Source organism: Passer domesticus, chromosome 1, assembly GCF_036417665.1.
Source record: "Passer domesticus isolate bPasDom1 chromosome 1, bPasDom1.hap1, whole genome shotgun sequence".
NCBI lineage: Eukaryota > Metazoa > Chordata > Aves > Passeriformes > Passeridae > Passer > Passer domesticus.
The window spans coordinates 75,771,919-75,792,180 of record NC_087474.1 but is presented as its reverse complement, the minus strand read 5'-3'; the positions used below and the strand labels follow the sequence as shown (position 1 = coordinate 75,792,180).

The 20,262-nt window shown below is 42.7% G+C and overlaps 1 protein-coding gene across 11 annotated transcripts in view; it reads left to right on the top strand.

Annotated features, from left to right (window-relative positions):
* RREB1 (ras responsive element binding protein 1) overlaps window positions 1-20,262 on the top strand; it is a 121,953-nt gene that overhangs the window by 63,889 nt on the left and 37,802 nt on the right. For all 11 annotated transcript variants that reach the window (XM_064425276.1, XM_064425282.1, XM_064425329.1 and 8 more), the window contains 3 exons: window positions 311-474; window positions 18,774-18,918; window positions 20,062-20,201. In XM_064425276.1, the coding sequence (XP_064281346.1) occupies window positions 311-474; window positions 18,774-18,918; window positions 20,062-20,201 (449 nt within the window). The remainder of the gene's footprint in view (window positions 1-310; window positions 475-18,773; window positions 18,919-20,061; window positions 20,202-20,262) is intronic.

Sequence of the window (20,262 nt, the reverse complement as noted above, 5' to 3'; positions counted from 1 at the left end):
TATGTCTGATGGGTTGTTGCTGAGTCCCTCTGTATCCTATTCTGCTGCAGACCCAGCAGAAATGCTGCATTGCAGGCTGTATGAAACAGCTACTTGTGCTGGTGCATTAAGGGTTAAAGATGAGGGGGGCTGGAGTTGAGGGAGGAGGGCTGGGGAGGAGAGGTATCTACAGGGCACACCCTCATATAAGGTGTTGTGCCAAGTAGCTCTTTAGAGCTGCTTAATTTAAGATGTTTATAGTTCTTGCTGATATTTTACTGGCACTTCAGAAGGGGCATTCAATGAAAAAAAAAATCATTGCTTTCTCCAGCATAACACTGACACTGGAGGGACAGACCATTCCTGCAGCATCTGTGGAAAGTCTCTGAGCTCAGCGAGCTCCCTTGATCGCCACATGCTGGTGCACTCAGGTGAAAGGCCTTACAAATGTTCAGTATGTGGACAGTCCTTCACCACCAATGGAAACATGCACAGGTGAGTGCTGAGCGTGTCCCAGGAGTTTGGAAAGGAAAGGATTACAGCATAGGGGGCTGTTTTTTACCTTGGAGAGACTAGCAAAGACACTTAGGCAAAGTGTCTTTAGCAAAGACTAAAGACACTTGGGCAGGAAATGTGGAGTATCTATGACCTACAAATGTGGCGTAACACACACTACAGCTACTAGGATGCTTAAGTAGTGGGAGGAAATCAGAACTGAGTAAGATCATCTAGCTTTCTGTAAGTATTATCAAGAGTTGTTACAGCTTTGCTTTTTTTTTTTTTTAGTAATAGTAGTACTATGACAAATTGATTTTTCTCAGGGGATAAAAATATATAGCCAAGCTATATAGTAGATTCCAATTCCATAGCTTCAGAGTCATGGATTCAAGTGGTTGTATTGGAACATCTGGGGTTTTGTTGGTGTGATGTACCAAGTGCCATCAGGAAGATGCCTCTTTGGTATTTTTATCTTGTTTCTAAATACATACATCAACATTTGTTTGCGCTATAGATCTGGCAAAGTCTCTGCAGTCCAAATTTCCAAATGTAGTTTCTATTGTAGGGATGTAGCAATATGTACAGTTGTCAGTGGGGGAAACAAAATGTTAAAGCACATGGATATTCCTTCCCCTCTCTCCTCCCTTGATTCAGTATTCATTTATTTGCATGGGTGAAACATCTCAGAACTGATTAAGACTTTATGGATTCCCACATAGCTTTAGTCCCCATATCAAAGAGTTTGCAGAGTTTACAGCCTACAAAGGAACTGTAGACAGGTGAGGGAAAAGAATATTGCTTACAAGCAAAAGGGCAGGAGTGATGGTTACAGACCTTTCTATATGGAAAGGAAGAAGTCTTGTTTCCCTGGTTATTAGTAATAATTTTCCAAGCAGTGTGCTGTAGGTGGAATGAAAGGGTGATTTTGATGACAGTAAGAAAGATAACATAGTCCTGCACAATGGGAGCAATACCTGCTTGCAGCGTTACCTTCTCTGTATCATTTTGCTCCTGTTAACACTTGGTGAAAAGAGAGGGAATGTAGTTTTGTGGTTCTGTATTTATTTAAGATTGATTAGAACTGGGGAGAGTTAGTAAGATAGATAAAAAATGAGAAGGAGAGAACACAAAGAGATACTGGCCTTGGGCACTGAATAAACCACACATGTGACTCATCTGACCAGAGGTGTTGTGAGCCTCGTTTGCCAGGTCGGGTCATTACTCTGCATGACGTGGGGAAGGCAGGGCCACTGCTGAGTTGCAACTGATGCCACTGACAGTGTCCAAGGGTGACTTCCAGTGGTGGAACTCTAGGATGGTCAGTCACTTGTGTCTGAATGGCTTGCTGAAGGACTGCTTGTGTGGTTTGATTTTTTGCTCACTGGGCATCTCTTTTGCTCTCCTAGAAGCAGGAAAGGGAGGCTTCCCGTGAAACTTGACTCCAGCCTGTAAGAGATTGATGTAGTCATCTTTGCTTATACAGATTTCCCCATATAGAAATTCTTAGCATGCTTTTGTAACAAATTTATAGCCGGAATTGCCAGACTCGGTGACTTGCCCAAAAGAAGTAGAGAACAGTACCTTCTGATGAAAAGATAGTTTGGTTTTAATTTTTTCTCTTAACAAGATGATGCCTGAAGTTACCAGGATGGAGTGCTGTATTTACTGACTGCGCAAGGAAAATCTTGATGTTAAAAGTCTTTTTATCTGATAGGTGCCTCTTGGTTCTGTTAAGCTTCTTCCTGTGTAGGGCTGCCCTGCAGCAGCAGAAGGCTGTTCCTGAGTCTGGAATCTCTGCAATGAGTGACCCCAGACCCATGACAAGCAAAATCCTGAGCACACTGAAATATGCTGGTTCTGCTAGAGGAGACTTGTGGTTGGCAGACTGTGCCTTCTGGTCTTTTTGTGAATAACCTTTTCTTGTTGCTATAACTGACTGTAATACTGGCTCTTGTTGCTGGAGGAAGGCATGAATGTGCAAGCAGGCAGATGAGGATAAATGCAAAGTGAAATCAAATTTTTTATCTGATGCTATGACATACTTGCAAGGAAGATGTTATTTTGCCCACCAGTACCTCCTTCTGAAACAGGTATTTCTGGTGTAAGATGATGTGAAGTTAATTTCTTTTTCAGGCATCTCAAACTTAGCTGTAGCATCATGTCCAATGGACTGACAGTGCTGTGGCTGAATGTGTCTCACTCAAAACTGCTTCTGCCTCAGGATTCCAGAGCAAGGACCTGTTTGCCAGGTCCTGCCTCTTGTGTAAATCCTGCAGGCCACCTCTGTGGTGGTGCCATGTCTGTTCTTCTGTACCAGCTAGATGATACTACAAGTCCATTTTTCTTGTCTTTTGTGTGCAGTTCTTTTATTCTCTATTTTTGTGCTACAATATCTAAGTAGTGACAGATGTATGTCCAAACCAGCAAAAAAAACAACAAAAAATTTCTCATGTGCCCCTGGCAGCCAGCAGGGTGGTATCCCTGGACCATTGCACAACATGGGGTCAGAAAGAGAGTTACAGGTTCAGCAGAAACTTGTGATGTGCTCGTAAAGAATCAGTGTAACTTGTGAAGGTCATGCAGGAGCTTCCCAGGATTTACTGCACTTACACCAAATATGCTTAGTTTATAGGAGATGAGCAAGGGAGAAGTTGGTATGCTGGTATCTGAGTGGTGTGAAAAATGTGTAGGCTTATGCCATGTCCATCCTCTCTTCTCTTTTTCCCCCCTGCCATGTTCTGGCTCTTATTTAGCTGTCCATACTATTTTTAAATCCAGACTTTTAAAAGACCTTTTAGGGGAAAAAGTTTGATGGAATGGTTTTGTCCAGGGAAATACTGTGCCATTGGGAGTACTTACTGCTGTTCCATCACAGAATGAAATTTCTGATCTGTCTTTCAACCTCAAAACAGCCACATAATTAGGCATTCAGCTGAGTAGAAGAGGGAAGGACACAAGTTTTGGTTGCTTTTTTGGGTTAGAAAATGATTACCAATGTTGTTAAACTCTGAAGTGCCAACCTTCTCAATCAAAAGTATTTTTTCACCACCTTCACTTTCCCAAGGGAGGAAAAAAAACTCCAGGTCTCTTACTTGATGCTCTTTTGCATTACAGTAAAACTGCTGTGCAACCGATGAACTTTTTGTGGTGTGAGTGAGAATGCTGTTTCCTGCACATCTCTTCCTTGAGTTACAGTAGCTGTGCTGGGGTGTTGCATGTACTCTTCACTTGTGAAATCGATGCTGGCCTTCCTGACTCCCACAATACGTACAACACTTCATTTGTAAATGAGTCATAGCCTCTCACATGAAGTCCAATTTCTTTTTGTTGTGCTCCTTGGCTCCTGGTCAGCAAGTTAAGTTGAATGGGCACAGCAGACTGGGGTGGAGTGGGAAGGTTCTCTTGTGCAATACCAGTAAGAAAAAGAGGTTAAAACTTGCTTCCTTTTCTGACCAGTGTTACTCTTGGCCAGGATTTTCAACAGGGAACCTTGAGCCCAGGGTATCTCAGAAAACTCTCTTACTGGCTGCCAAGCTGTTCAGGAGTGACCTGTGGGGACAGTCATATTTGGAGAGAGCAAAGGTCTCTGGAGAATGCTCAGTGTCCAGAACAAAAATCTGATTTTCTCATTCCTCCTGATGTGCTGTCAGTGCTTCTCCTACTGTTTGGGGACGGTTGGTGCAATCTGATATAACAGCTGGAAGATCTGTTAGTGCCTGGTATCAGCATCAGGAATTGCTCTGGAGAAGAACACCTGGAGATGATGCTGAGTTTTTTAGAGTTTTGTTTTTGACCAGTATTAGAAAAAGCAAGTCTTCTTGGAAATAGCAAGCCTCCTAGAATCAGGAGCTGATTAGAGATTTGGGAGCATTGTTTTCTTGGGGCTTTTTAAGAATCTGGGGGAAAGAGTTAGATCGTGGTAGTTTTGAGTTCAACATTCCTGTAACTGGCACTGTAATGATCAGTACATAAGAAAATCTGCAATTTAGGATATGCCTTATCCTCTCCCTCTTTGCTGGAGAGACAGACCCTGTGGCTTTCTCTCAGTCACAGTGAATTAAAGTTGAATACTCCTGTCTCCATCAGGAACATAAACTATATAGAGGGGAAGGGGGTGTATAAAGAGTTTTTGTACTGTGTAAGAGCTGGGGATTTCCAGTGTACAGTCTCCACTCAGAAGATTGCAATACGAAAGACTTCCCAAAGGTTTTCCATCTGTACTGTCATAGTAACTCCCTAGGGAGTTTATCTGTGAATAATCCCAACTCCGAGGAGTCCTTTTGGGTCTAGGCTCTGACACCAAATAGGAGGTTTCAGTCTGTTACTCCATCTCTAGCACTGCCTCTCCCCAAAATGCAGGCAGAGGAGTTAGGCTGCTGTTGTGGTTGTAGTGGTGGTTTGTGAGCATTAAGAACAGACCTTGAAGTAGAGAAAAAAATTTTCCTTGACTTACTGTGTTGCATTCAAATAGAATATGCATCAGCCTTCAGTGGGAAGGGCGATGCCTCCACTTTGCTCCAAAAGTGTTTCCTTTGGGGGTAGGATACTTTGCCAGCAGTTCCTTTTCCATTTCTGTGACTAAGGGTAGTCCATGCCTATCACTTTAAAGTCACATTTTCCTCCCTGCCAAAGACATGTTCTCCATGCAACTAGAAAATGTTAATGGGGTATAAATGCCAAAAGGGAGGCGAGAAATGACCTTCCTGCCAGTTTCCAGTGGGAAGCTATTAAAGGCTCTGTGGCAAGTCTGAAGAGTAAAGGGATAACACATGTGTTTCAGGCACAGCTTCTCCAGCTTGGTAAATGAAGGAGCATTGTCCATGGCTGGTTTTCTCCAGACTGTCCATATAAGTCCAGTAATGCAAACTAACTGAAGTGTTTCATTTGAAACTAAAATGGAGAAAGTGTCTACTTTCTTTCTCTTCTTCCATTCCTTGCCCCATACGTGACAAAATTATTCAGAATGGCTTTTTATTTACATCCTGCTTAGGTACTTGTGGGCTGTTTATGTACCATCTCAGGAGCAGGTCTCAAAGTTGGGGATTTTTTTTTTTTTTGGCACATGTGAAATACCACATGCAACAACCACATGCAGAAGTCTTTGAAACTCAGATTGGAAGATCTGGATCACAAAAGCTATGCTTTGAAGCATTCTTACAAAGGGTCCTATCAAAGAAGGTATTTCTTCTTTTAATTAAGAAGGTACTTTCATTTCCCAATCTTACTTTCAGTACTAGATAGTTTTCCCAAACTTCTGATTTTAATATGCCGTGGAAAGATAAACAGCTGTCTTTTTAATCAAGGTATGGTAATATTCTGATCTTCAAGTCTTTCTGAAACAACGCTTTATATGTGCACCTGTGTGTTGCTGACTGAGTTTCTTGAGAAAGACAGAAAATGCACATGCTGGAGGGTAATTGGGAATTTTGACATTTTAACCGGCCGTCTTCGCTGGCACATAAAGAGAGTGCAAGTCTGGAAGATTGTAATGCACTTCTCAGAAAATGAGTGCTGGATCCTGATAAAGGCATAGGGGTTGGGGTGCATACACTTCAAAGGTTTCCCCACTCCCTTCAACAAGAGTCTGTGTGTTATGGGCAGGCATGCACACAGGTCACCTGTGACTCTGCAAATGTCCAACAGACAGAGTGTCCTCAAGATCTGGCTGAATCCATCCTCTCCCTGCATTCCACCTGTGAATCGCTCCCATGTTATTTATGGCATTGGCCTGCTTCCAGTACCTTGTGTGTGCTTTGTGGGGTGCAGCACAGTAACCATGCCCAGCTTCCAAGTACAAATAGAATCTCTGTAGTCCAGCACGTGCAGGGTGGCATTTGCTTAAGATGGAAGTTTTGGAGGCAGAACATAGCCAAATGTGATTAAGACCTTTTTTTCTTTCCCAGAAAAGTAGAGGAACTGCCTTATTACAACATGGTTTGCTTTCTGGTGGTTTGCAAATGGAAATTTGGTGTAGCTTTGAAAAACTGAACGTACAAGATCTTGAAACTAAAAACAAATAGAAAAGGAGCTCGCCACACAGAAAATGATTGACACTTCACACATGTGAAAAGGCTGTCTCTCATTGTCTTGCACAATAGAAATGTCTCTTTGGTCATCTCCTAAGGAGATTTTATTTCAATGTAGTAATTGGTAAGCAGTGCTCTTAAATATTAAGAATGAGGCTGTACTACAGGCTTTTAAATCCATTTCTTATATGTGAGGGGATGATTTAACCACTGTCAGCATACTAGTGAAAGATAAGCTTCAGTAAATGCAAGTGTCCTAATTCTTCAGCAGGGATAATGAACACAAAAGACTAACTTCTGCTTCTAGTAATTGATGACTGTATTTGTGAGATACAGGTGAGATGGGATAGCTGTTTTGGTTTTCTTTGCAGTTAAGAATGTTTGTTACATTTTTTGCTAGTACGTTTTGAAAATAAGGATGGAGAAACAGGTGGAAGGAAGCTTTTTGGCCTCTCCTGTCAGCAGATAATACCCAGAATATGTGTTTGGTATTCTGCTGGAACCCCCATGTTTTGAAGAAGGTTAAATTAGAACGAAAGAGAGGAAGAAAGCCTTTTCAACAACAATACAGCAGTAAGAGAAGAGTCTGTTTCTCTGTGTCTTTGATTTGAATTAGAAGTCTACAGTATTTTTAATTGTTCCTTGAAGAAACTTTTGTCTGTCTCACTGTTGCTGAATAGATTTACTTCTGGAAAGACTATATATAAACTTCCATTTAATTAACATGGCTCACAAATAGGGTGCTCAAAAAAACCCCTCCACCAGTCTCTTCAGCAGTAAAAGACTCTGGATGACCTCCTGTGCCACAGAACCTCTGTGAGCCCTCAGAGCTGAAAGGAGATGCCACGATTTCAGATGTGTTACATGCTGCTTGTAAGCTTGGACAGTATCCCCCTTCAGTTATCATTAAAGAACAGCAAAGGAAGTTAACACAAAAACATGAATGCTGAGATCTGATTAGAATCAAGTGAAGCAAGGAAGTGCAGAGTTAAGATTTATATGCAGACCTTAATTAGCTCCATTGTTCTTGAGAACCTAAGCGTACACAATGAGGAACATTATACTTGCATCTCCAGAGCTCCTCAGTACCTAAACATAAGACTTCAGTGTGCTTTTCAGTCCTAGATTTTCTGTGTGTCGCCTTTCTCTGTGTATTCCTCTGCACAATTCTAATCTTGTGCATTGTAAGGCTGTAGGTTCTTATGTTTTAGTTTTCTGTAAGGCAAAAGAAGGGGACACTCTTAATGAGTTTCATTTTCTGGTGTGATTTGTGTCGAGGAGAAGGTGGTCTGATGTGGCAGGGTAATGCCACCCTCCTCACAGGCAGTTACATGAATCTCCCAGAACAGAGCGTATTGAGCATAGCTTAGTGCTGCTTTGTTACCCATGTCACAGTTCAAATAAGCACAAGCCACTTGACAGATTAGACTCTAGTCTCAGAGCACATGGCAGTGCAAAACCTTGATCTTTCCACATAAGTACCCTTTCAGGAATATCACCTCCTCTGAAGGTCTAGAATTCTCAGGGATGTTTCCTCCTCTTCTCACCTTGAAGAGCTACAAAATAAATACAAGCCTTAACTTAGCAAGCACTAGAAAATCCAGGTGATCTTTGTGAAGAGTTGAGTTGCTTTTAGTCCTCTGCCATAAACCTGACATGTGATTCTTGTGGACATGCTAGCTCTCAAGGTTAACAAATAACATGTTGTTTTGTTCGCTTTTTGGTTGGTGGTTTGTCTTGTAGCTTGTACTTCGGTTGGCTGATTCTGTGTAGAAAATGCTGGTGGTGAGAAAGTTTGCAGAGAGACTTTGTATGTTAAGGTAATCTTTGTTCAGCCTGTTATGCATGCATATCAGAAATACTTGCATCACTTTTCTTATGAACATGTATTCCCTGTCCTCCTATCCCCTGAAAAGATTCCTGGAAAAAGTACCCACGAGAATGAGGAAAAAGTCTATCACAAACTGCATTTGTGGTTGCTGTCATTCCACCTTTAATGTATGTCTTCCAGCTTTACGTTTTTTCCCCCCAGTATCTAACCTGCTCAACCTGTTCTAGTTCAGCATGCTGGAACCAGCAAACAGCAGAACATACCCCCTCTCAGGGTTAAAAAGTTTTTTTCTCTTTCTCTCCTCCCCTCTTTTAAAAATAGGCTATTCCATAACAATAGATAGACAGCACTGGGTGAAGCTTCTATAGCTGTTAAAAAAAATAATTTAAAAAGCAAGGGGAATCCTGTCATTTGGACTTAGCCAGATCCTTTCACTCAGGTTGTTGAGCCATGATGCTCATATGCACGATGTACACAGCTTAGGCAAAGACACAGTCTTTAAAGTAGTAGTGCCATTATACAACTGCTAATAGCACACAATATGCAAATACTTCTTTCTGTTTCTTGAAGATATCTATAGATATGTCGAGTTCTTTAGACTGGTCTCTTAGCTGTCTTAGCTGAAGTTTGCTAAACACTGTAAGTGATTTTTTTTTTTTTTTTTGTAAATCCTCAGAGTCAGCTTTCCAGTGCTGACTCATGTGGAAAGATCTCTTGAAACAGAGAAGGTGTCCAACTTCTGTGTGGCTCGTTTTTTACACCAAGACACTTCAGTGGTATCTTTTTTGACAGTTTCAGACAGAGGAGAGAGAGTAAGGTGACAGTTGTTCAGGACTGTATGAATTCCACTAAAGTGGAATAAAGGGCTAAAGTTCTCAAACTCCTGTAAAGTAGCACAGGTCATACAGGGACTTTCGTTTCCAGTTTGACTAAACAGACACGCAACAAGATGTGAAACTTCTTCCTAGTGCTTCTCTCCTCAGCAAGGGAACACTCTAAGGAAGGAGGACCACATGTTCAGGAACAGGAGAGGAAATGAGCTGAGCACGTGAAACCGCTTTTGCTAGGATGCCATCCTCAGCGCTGGGAAGTTTGCAGTTTGTGTGTGTGCAGTGATAACCTTTTACTTCCTTGCCCCTTGAGATACTTGGTGGCTGCTGATAGTGGGGTAATGTGGAGAACCTGCTTTTAAGGAAGATGTACTTCCCTTATCTCGTGCAGCTTCCTTGCGTGCGTGCGTCTGTTGTGTGTGCGTTTGTGTGTGTGTGTGTTGGGGAGAGATACCCTGCTCCATCTGCACAGCGTCCCTAGCAGTGCTGGGGCCGTCTGTGTTTTCCTTCTTGAGCTGTGTGACGCAGCAAGTTGTTCTGTGCTGTGCCATCAGGATTGCTCAACAGTGGAGTGGGAGAGGGAACCAACAGCAAGAGGGCTTTGCCTGGTTCTGGGAAGTTGCTGAGGCTTATGTTTGCTTGGTTAAGAAAGGGGTGTGGTTCTGGAGGGAAGGCAGGACATACCTAGGGCTTCTTCGACTGTGTTTGCTCTTTAGGATAAATCTTTTCCTTGTTGTGATATACTTTCTCTGATTTTCTCTTTCCTTCTCTCTCCTTTTTCCTCCTGTTACTAAAATTTAAAATGGCCTTAATTATCCTTACCTCCTAATAACACTTGTTTTCTTTAAACATACAGTTTCCTGAAAAATCAGCAGTGAAGTAACTGAATAAGGTTATATAGTCTGGTAACTAAAGGACATGCCTGAAAACCACAAATCTCCAAAAAGATTGAAGGAAACAGTTCAGAATGGCCCAGGCCAGATTTTTTGTACTTTTAAAAAATATTACTTTTGCTTGATTTTACTGTTGTTAATACACTTTTTTTTTCCAAGCTTAAGGAAGTATGGTGGCCTGAGAAGGATCTTGTTTAATAAAGGAGCATCTTGTCCCATATAAAAGTTTCTTAGAGCTTGGAAGTCTCCTTGCAGTATTTGGCATTGTTAATTTAGGTCTGCTCTGAACATAATGTAAACTGTGTGTGACAGCTTGGTGAAGAGTTACCAGGAAGCTCATACTGCATTTCCTCCTCTTTTGCCCTCCCTTATGCCAGAGTTGATGCAAACTGGTTTCTTCTGCAGTCCTTTGGGAAGCTTTGCTTTGGAGGCATGGTTTGAATCACTTCCCTCTCACAGCATCATCAGGCAAATATTTGTCTCGCTTTTTTTTCTTTGAGGTGTTTGACAATGTCGCTGTTAGGGAATAGGAGGAACTTTGAGCCAAGCTGGGAATGCAGTTGTATCAATTTCAGCCTGTTTGAACTTGCTGAGTCTGTGTAGCAAGTAGTTGCTTAAATGTGAATGCAGAATAATTATTCAGAAGTGGTACCCCCCCTCGTTGGATTTGTAGATCATTATCTTTCCTCTCAGGCTTACAACTTGGCTTTATTCACAGCAAAGCAAATTTTTCTCTAGGATAAAAATATAGAATGCTCTGTTTGCATGTGTGTGTATCATATATCCTTAGGTATCATGTATTGGCAGCTGCGTGGCACTGGCTAACTTTGCAGAGTGTCCCGGCAGCACTGAAAAGAGATTTGAAATCTGTTATTCAAATTTAATCACTGGTGGCTTTTTCAGCCTTAGCACACCCAGCCAGCCTTGGTGGATCTGAATAACAGCACTTCTGTCATCCCAGTGATGCCTTCTGCCAGGAGAATCTCACTGTGCCGGGAGCCAGGCGGTGTGGCAGCCGCTGTGAGCTGGGGAGGATGCTGGGGCCATGTCCATGTGGCACCTGGGGGATGCTGAGGGGCAGATAGACCCTGTACCACCACACACTGCCATGTGGAGAGGCTCCCCAGGGCCACGCTGGCCTTGGTGGACAGCGCAAACAAGTGCTGCAGACTCCGTGAGGATGATGAGGTGTGCTGCCGTGCCGGCAGGGTGGCACTGCCTGGCTGCCATGGGAAGCGCTAGCAGGGGCATCTCCTGCTGGGCCTGCTTGCAGACGTGGCTGAAATGAGTCAGGACATCCCAATCTGATCCTTCCTGGGACCTGTTTGCCCCACCCCACCCTCTCCCTGCAGGCACTGCAGTGACTTTCCTACCAGCACAGCCATAGAGGCCTCTGCTGCTCAGCTTCCTTTGGTTTGTCCCATGCTAGGGGTCAGCACTGGCTACCTCTAGAGTATATGGGGGCGCTTGGAGTTTGGTTTGAAATTGCTCCACAGTTGTAAGAGGGAGTTTCCCCTGTGACTGGGATTTTGGTATTTGTCTCATGACTTGCTGTGAAGAGTGTGTGTGTGTTTGAGGGCTTTTTGGGCCATTTTTGGGTTTTTTTGAGGATACAAATACTAAGCCAGAAAGAGAAGACAAACAGAAACTTGTCCTAGTACAGATCATGTCTGATTTGCAAAATTACCTGCATCTTTTTGCTTCCTGTAATCACAACTGGCAAGGGCAGAGTAGATTGCTCTCTTGAGTGGGTGATGTTGATAATTAACACTGGAAATACATTGTCAATACAGATTCTCTACATGTTTTAACAAACAAACAACCGACTAAACTCTTTAACCCAAGGGCATAATGTTACTGCACTTTTGACTTAGGTTTCAGTCATATTCACGAGACTCTTAAGGAGGGACTTAGCAGCAGGGTATTATATTATTGTTCCTAAAAATACTGCTGCTTTACTTTCTCTTTGTTTAGGATTTACTTCCTGTATGCTCAAATGGCAGGAGCTTTGAAGAGAAGTTGCCTGTGTTTTCCTACATTTCCAGACAATTTGGGCTAAAGTATAATTTTTTAAGAAGAATGAAACAAAAACAGTACAAAGATAATGTGGCATAAAAATATCTGAAAGGAGTGTAATTTTAAAGCTTTCTTTGAGACATTTTGCATTTCATGGGGCATGAAGTACATCATGATCCAAATTTCATCCTCTTGGATGCATCCTGCACTTCTGTTCGTCCTAATACCATGTCACTAAGTCAAAGCTTTAACAAAGCACGCTGTTTTTTTCTAAACAGAGATGTTTAGTCATGTTCTGAAGGATAGACTTTTTAAAAAAAAGAGTATTGAAAAGGGGTTTTATGATTCTTTAGAGTTTGTTTACTGCTATTTGGGAGGAGCAGTGTAAGTGCAAGATCTTTAGACACAAAACAGTGAAAGACATAAAGCAATGGAATCAGCTGAATTGTACTGACCAGCTCAGTCCTTCCCAGACCAGCTTGAGAACTTGAGTAATTCTTTTTGCTGTAAGGGGGAAAAGAAATTGTATTGTAAATAAGGTGAAGGATGGAAAGCACTGATTTTTATTTCTTGCCTTTGATTTGAATGATTGGATGTGTGGCTTCCTTGTCTTCAGATAAATATCAGATGTATCAGTGGATTTTCCACTTGGTTTTGATACCAAACTGCCTAGAAGTCACGAGGGAGATGAGGAATAATCATGTGCAATACAGTAGAGTATAGAGTACATCTAGTGGTAAAGTGGAGAAACTTATAATAATATGTGGGATATGAAGCCAGAACCTGAACTTGATACTGTCAGATGATCTCTCTGGACTGATAATGCCCAGATTCATTGGCCTCCCCACCGCGTTTCCACAGACGTGAGGGAGGAGGAGGGTGTTTATACATACACTGGATTCTGTGCTCAAGAATTAATCTTGATTTAGATGCTGGGACTTTCCCAACCAGGCCTCAGTGAAATTTCTTGCTGCTCCCCCTCTGGACATGCTGCTCCTTCTAATCAGACCTACCTGGCATAAACCTCTCATGGCTGAAAGCCAGCAGTGCTTGTGCTGCCACAGTTCTAAGGGAGAGGCTTAACCCTGAACCCTGCTCAGGGGCTGCAAATGCACCCTTTTGTTCCATACCTTCCTTTAGGCTGGGCCTCTCAGACAGACAGGCTTTTTTACTTTGGGACCTAATGCACATCAGGAGGCATGGAAACTCAAGGTGCAGCTAGAGTGTACTGTTTTCTCCCCAGAATTAAGAGGTGAGTGATTCCCACACATGCCAAGGGATGATTTCTATCCAAGAGCCAAAGTGGTGCTGATCAGGTTATCTGCATGCAAAGCAGAAGCTCCTGGTTTTGTTCATAATTCAGTGGGACCCAGAGCCAGGAGCAGCTGCATCTTGCATTTGCCTCCTTCAGGATGCTTTGGCTGCTCATTCTAGCCTTGAGCCAGCCAGTCAAAACCTGCCTACGTTCTGGTTTTGGCATTGAAACTGCAGGCTGCCCTGTTTTGAGACCTCCAGAAAGCTTATACCATCAATATGCAAATCCCCTTGGCATTATGAAAATACATCAACCCTTTTTAGAGATCTAGTAAAAACTGGGATATGACCAGCAAGAGCTGCATGTCCCTTCAGGAGTCACATGCTCCCGTGCCCTCCCCATAGTCACCTCCCACAGACACTGTTCCAACACCATCACAAGAGAAAAAGGAAAAAAGCACTTGAGTTCTGCGTTTGCCTATTACTACAGAAGTCTCTTCATCAATGTAAAGTAGCAGAATATTCAGTTGCTGCTGTACTAGTGGAATAGTCACCCTCCTGAAATCATGCTCTGCATTATAGTGTGGAGCTGGAAACTTTTTTTGCCCATTTGTCTTAAGAAAAAAAAAAAGGCAAAAAAAGCCAGGGGAATTTTTGTGCACTATCATCTTAGTCATCCTGCTCATGCGACCCTGAGAGGGGAGAGGAAAGTTGTTGCAGAAGAGGGGAAGTGGAAGGTGATCCTCAGTGGGAGGATGGAATGAAAGGCGGTCAAGAACTTGAAAAAATGTGATTTTGTTGGGAGGGCTGACTGGCACACAGTCCTAGCAGAGTTGGATCCTCTTGGCTCACCTGTGGAATTCTTTATGTAAGGGGCAGGGAAGAGATTATGAGGAGAGCTTATTCTCATACAGCTTTGCTGTGTAAAGCGTAGTAGATAGCAAGGTATTTCAGGTTTTTTGCATAGCAGTTCTTCCACATTAGGAGTTTAGTTCAGAGATGGATCAGACCATGTTTGGAAAAGACTTAGTTTCTTCTTCTTGTTTTATATTTATTTTTTGCAAATTTTTCTGGTTCTTTCTCTGGTCTAATTTTAAATAGAGTTCCACCACTTTCTTTGAGAGGTTAATCAAGGCTAGCTAGCACTTAGTGCAAATAAGTCCTCCCTAATATTAAGCTCAAGTGTTTCTCTCCTTCCTGTCATCCTGTGTATCATGGTTGGATTTTAGTGTTCTACCCTCAGCACTGTCCCAAGTGCATGTGTACTGGCATGCATGCTGGGGAGACTGTGAGGTGCAGATTTCAGGGCTCTGTACCTTCCTGAACTTCTCTGCTGTACTTTGGTTGCTCTGTAGAATGGCTCAGAGCCACAATTCATTGATGTAATTTAGAAAGAAAAATCCAGGTTTCATCTGCTGTTATTTTGGATGTCTTCTGAGCTGCAGTACTGGTCACCTTAAAGCTGCTGGCACTTGTAACTTGCATCTGCAACTGAATGTAGGCATTTCTGTACATATCCTTACTTTGCCCTTCTTTTTTTCTGAACTACATTCTCACTTAAAGTGTTGAGTGTTTATTTTTTGGAACTGATGAATGTCATATCGTTTTTCTTTATCACTGTAAGATGCTGAAAGCCAGCCTGACTTATGAGCCTGTATTTTACATTCTAAGTATGCCAGTGTTGTCAGGCCAAAATATGTTGTTATAGTCACAAAGGGAAAATAACTTCTAAACACAGCTTTGTTCCTGTTCGTCTTGTATCTTGGCAGGCTAAACAGTGAGGTTGAATATTTTCAGTGTTACATGTAAGATCTAATCAAGGCAAACTCCTCTAAAGGAGTAAGGCAACACAAATACTTCCCCCCCCCACACCCCCCTTAATTATGGTTAGGAAATTTTTTAAGTAGAAGAAGCCTCAGTGAAGGGAGTGTTTGAAAGAAAGGTTGTGGATGTGACTTGGCATTTGCTGAAGTTCAGCCTGTGTTGGGTGATAAATGTTGTCTCGAGGCAGAATGACATCCATGTTGCAAAGTAAAAGAGAGAGATGAAGATTGTGTCTATCCTTTGTACTTCTTGGTTTTATCTTCCCGCTTATCTTGGGGGATAGCTCTAGCAATCTTTTTCCTCTCCACCCTTAACTTGATGCAGTGAAACTTGCTTAACCTGCTAAAGGAACAACCTGCTGGCTGTAATGTGGGCAGGTTGCGACTCCTTGAGAACTCTGGAACCTGCTGCTTTGGTTTCAGAATTTTCCTTTTTTCCCTTAATGATCACATGCATAGAGCTATCACAGCAGCTGTGATGTTTGACCTACACAGTAAAAGTCAAAGGTGCAGTCAGGGTGTCTTCCTGTTTATAGCTCAATAGCTTAGGCTGCTTCCTTTCAAATATGCAAAACTAAAACATGAAGGGGGTCACCACATTCCTTGCTGTGGTATGGATTTCTGCTGTGGCTTTTAGGACATGGCAAAAGCAGAGACATTGCAGGAGTGAGAACTGCAAGCTGTTGGGCTGCCAGTGACTGACACCAGACATAGCAAAGCCCCCATCACTGTGGTGCTGTACCCATGTTAGCAGGCCCTGCCTTATTGGCAAACTTTACACTTGAAGCACAGCTAAACTGCTTTTGGGACTTGCAGGAGCCAGTGTATTTGCATGCAATAGGTCATGCCAGGCAGACGTGCTGGGTTGGGCTGACACTAACCTGGAGGTCCCAAGGCTTCTCCTGTTGGTGTGCTGTGGATGTGCCATTGCATCTCTCTCAAGTAGGAGCCAGCTCCATCAAAACAAGCAGAGTTCAACAGGTGGACAAACAGCAGGAGGAAAGAACTTAGCCCTAGGGAAGCTGTTTTGCATAGGTAGCTGCTAAACAGGAGTTGTGCATAATGGTTGGAAAGAGACTTTAAAATGGGAAGAAAAAGTCCCACGCCCAATGCGTAGTAGTTTTCTTGTTGTTTGTTTTCAGGATGAATGTGATTTAGCTTGACTGATGTTGGTCTCTAGCTATCTGAAAAGTAACTGGCCAAGTAGAGTTAGCTGTGCTTCAGCCAAGCTGCCAGAGGGTTGAGCAGTCAGGCTGCGTGTGAGTGCCTGGGGTGCAGGCACAGACAGGCACAGCAAAAGCCTCTGTCCTCACTTTCAAGAGATCATTACAACTGGAAAGCAGTCTTTACCAAAAAGAAGTAATAAAAACACAGACAAACAGTCCAAACTTCCAGGTTTTGCTTTGCCTGTGCAGTTGAATATTTTGATTTTTTTGTTCCACGATGCTTTCTGAATTTTATCTTCTATCATTGTGGACAAGAACCCCTTGAAAAATAACTGGTTTCTTCTCTTTTATTCTTGAATACAGACAACTGCAGCTCAGGCTGCTGTTTTATCACCCATGAAAGAAGCTCTAGCTAGTACGAGAAGTTAGATCAGTGTCACAGGGGAAACAAAAAAACAGGATTGAAAAAAACCAAGGCAGTAGGGTATCTATTGATGCCTTCCTGCAGATTTTGTGAGACAAGGTAGCACTGGATTCGTGTGGATAAATCAGTTGCTTTGGTGCCTGTGGTGCCAGAGCTACCAGAGGGCCAAGGCAGGGGAGTGCACAGCACTCTGTGTGCTGTGTCAGCACTCTGGGTTTTCTCTGGCTTCTGTCAGACCTGGAGAGAGCCAAATGCTCAAACCTTCAGCATTCCTTCTCCTCTCAAATGGGTGATCGGCAGGGAAAGAGGTCAGACAATTTCAGCATCACTTCCATGATTCTGTGCCCAATCTGCTGGGCACATCTGCACACAGATGTGACTTAGAGTTGTCACCAGTGTCCATCCACCACTTGTGCATCCAGTGAGAGTTACGGGGGATCTGGGGAAATGACAGGTTTTTTCCTCGTGGACCTGATCCTCCAGGCAGCCCCAGCCTCGATGGATGCTGAAAGCAGACAGTAGCTGAACAGGCATTTTCATCTTGCATCGATTCTGGTACCTGTGGTGCTTTTGGCTTGAGGCTGTTCCTGCACAGCACCCTGCAGTTTGAGACAGACTATAGTCTGAGACAGTGATTTAGATTTTTTTAAAGCTTCTGAGATTATGAAAGGAAATACTAAAAAAAAGCATTGTGTGATGAGACAGTCTTCCCAGCAGCTCCAGTGGGGTCTGCTGTGGGTCAGTTTGGTCCAGTGTGTTATCTCAAAGTATCATGCCCTTGGCATGCAAAACTAAAAGAGATTTTATGTCATAACACTAAAGCAGTTATGAGGATGTGCAAGACTTGTGTGGGTTACAACATTCTCGCATGTTAGAACATGATATTGTGCAGTCATGTTAAATGGCACTGTCCTGAGATGAGTTGTGGATTCTGAAGGATTTGCCCAAGTGCCATTAACATTGTCTCCATTGTGTTTCTTTGAAGTCAGTCTGGAAAAATGGCAGCTCCCTCCTGCAGTAACATATCTAGCTACTAGGAGCAAAAAATTTCCTTTGTATCTAGGAGCATACATTTGATTTTATTTTCAATAGCAATATAAATTCGAAGTGAGGTTAAAGACCATATCTTTAAAAGAAAAGAAAATGGAAATCGGAGCTTTGAGTTGTCAGAAGAAAAAGCATGGCAGCAATACCTTCTATCTAACTGAAGGGAACTAGACAACAGTGTCTTCCTCAGGTTGCAAACACAAAAAACCAAGAGGCAAGTGGTCAGGTAAACAGATATTAATGATATTGCTTCCTGAGTAATTCTGTTCCTTTCCATTTTCATGTGTCTTTGTGACAGGAAATAGTTGTTTTCCTGGGAAAGCAGGTTTGTGAACTTGCCTTGGCAGTGCAGAGTTTTGCAAGCCATACCTAGTGCACTGTAACAGTGGGACCAGATAATCCTGACTTCAAAGCTGCACTTGAAATTTGATACTGGGGTCCACCATTGTGTTAAGGATGAGAAGGAAACAAATATATTTAAGAAATGTTGCTCTAGCTTTGGCATATATAGATCTATTTGAGGTACAGTTTCAAACTCTAGACAGAGAGGTGGTTGAAGATGAGGTGCTTTTTTTGCACTGAGAGAAGTGGATGCTAAGCTGCAGGCTTTTGCTTATTAGACTGCCACAAGACAGGGAGGGCTGGGTATGTGGATTGCTGAGCAGGTTTAGGCAGAACCAGGATGATGGGGAATGGGCACAGCGCTCATGGAAATAGATGTTAGCAGGGCACGTGTCGTGCTGTGAGTTGGGATGTTGGGGAAGGCTTGTGGGCTCCCTGCTGCAGCCCCTCACAGGCCCAGGCACTGCAAAGGGCCCATGCTGGATCATGCCCCAGCTATTTTTCAGAACTTCAGGCCAGTTTGTGGGATCTCCGATGGTGTCCTTTAAAGGCAAACCTTAGAAGTGGTGTTGGCATTAAAATATACATTGGACTTCCTGCCCTGGATTTGCCTGCTGACGGTGTCTTCTTCCCCCCCCGTTCAGGCACATGAAGATTCACGAGAAGGATCCAAACAGCGCAGCGAGCACCACTCCCCCCTCGCCGCTCAAGCGCAGGCGACTGTCTTCAAAACGAAAGTTCAGTCACGATGCTGACCTGGACAGAGAGGAGAGGACACCTGCAAAAAAGGTTCTTTATGGGGCATGAAGCAAAAGATGTTCCTGGTTACCTCCTAAATTGTCAGCTGTTTGGTTTGTGCAGTCAGCACAGGCTTGTTGCAGCTCTGTATATGAGTTACCTTGCTTATCCTGTGTAGCCAACAGAGTTGTCTGGGATTGGACATTATTTTCTAATTTCAGAGATTGAAATAATTCAATTTTTAAAATTCTTTATTGTTTAAATTTTTGAATTTGCTTCTGATTTATAAGTAATTATTGTTGGATGACAACAGAATATACTGTTCTTTTGCTGCTGCAGCTTTTCCCCTAGCTTTTTTCCCCCCTCCCTTATATTTTGTAGTATTCTTGGAGGATGGTGATTTAAACTTAAAAAAAACCAATTTTTACTTCAAATGCAGCAGCAGCTAAAGTCTGCTTTTGTCTAGATTTGGAGGGAAAAATAAAATCTACAGTACATTTCCCTTTCATAGTAGCATAGTCCTGCCTTATTGGAGTTGCAGTAGTGACCAGAAAATATTTATTTGAGGGCGAGACGTTTCCATTTTTAAAATTAAATATTTGAACACATCTCAGTCATTTGTACAAAACGTATGGTGTCTGCCAAACTTCACTCTTTCTACTTACTATCTCTAAATGGCAAGCTAGTAGCAGTTCCATTTAGCACAGTATCCGTTGCTCTGTGCATGCTTCTTCTCCTTCTAATCAGAAGAGAAGTATAGAAACATGCAGAAGTTCATTGCTCCTCCCTGAACCACTTGACTTAGCAGTTGGCAGTATCTCAGTGGCATAAATAATTTAGGCTGACAGCTCCCCTGGCTTTCTAAACGGGGAGGAATGCTAGTTCAGTGGTATATGAACACATGATTTTTTAAGTTCTTCAAATCACAATTCCTCATTAGAACTGATATATCTGTGACTCAGCTGCACACTTTATCTTCTACCGAGCCTCCTTTTCTGTCATGCATGTTCTTACACATGTGCCAAGGCTCTGTCACTTTTACCATCACTCCTGAGGAATGTTTTTGTATTTGCTTGCAGCAAGGTTACACATGAAGCCTGCAACTTTTTGTAAGAGAGACTTTGAATGGATTGCAAGTTTGGTTTGTTGCTTACAAGTTGGTCTAGTGAGGTTTTTTTCCCCCTTTTTCTGAAGGTTGTCGAGGATGGCCATTCCGGTGAAGGGGATAAGAGGGCTGACGATGAAGTTTATCATTGTCCAGTGTGTTTCAAAGACTTTTTTTGCAAGTATGCGCTGGAGTCCCACATGGAAACACATCCAGATAATTCATTGAGGTAAGACATAGTACCCAGAGTGTCTCTGGTCACCAGACAGTCTGAGGAAGCCTGCTGTGGA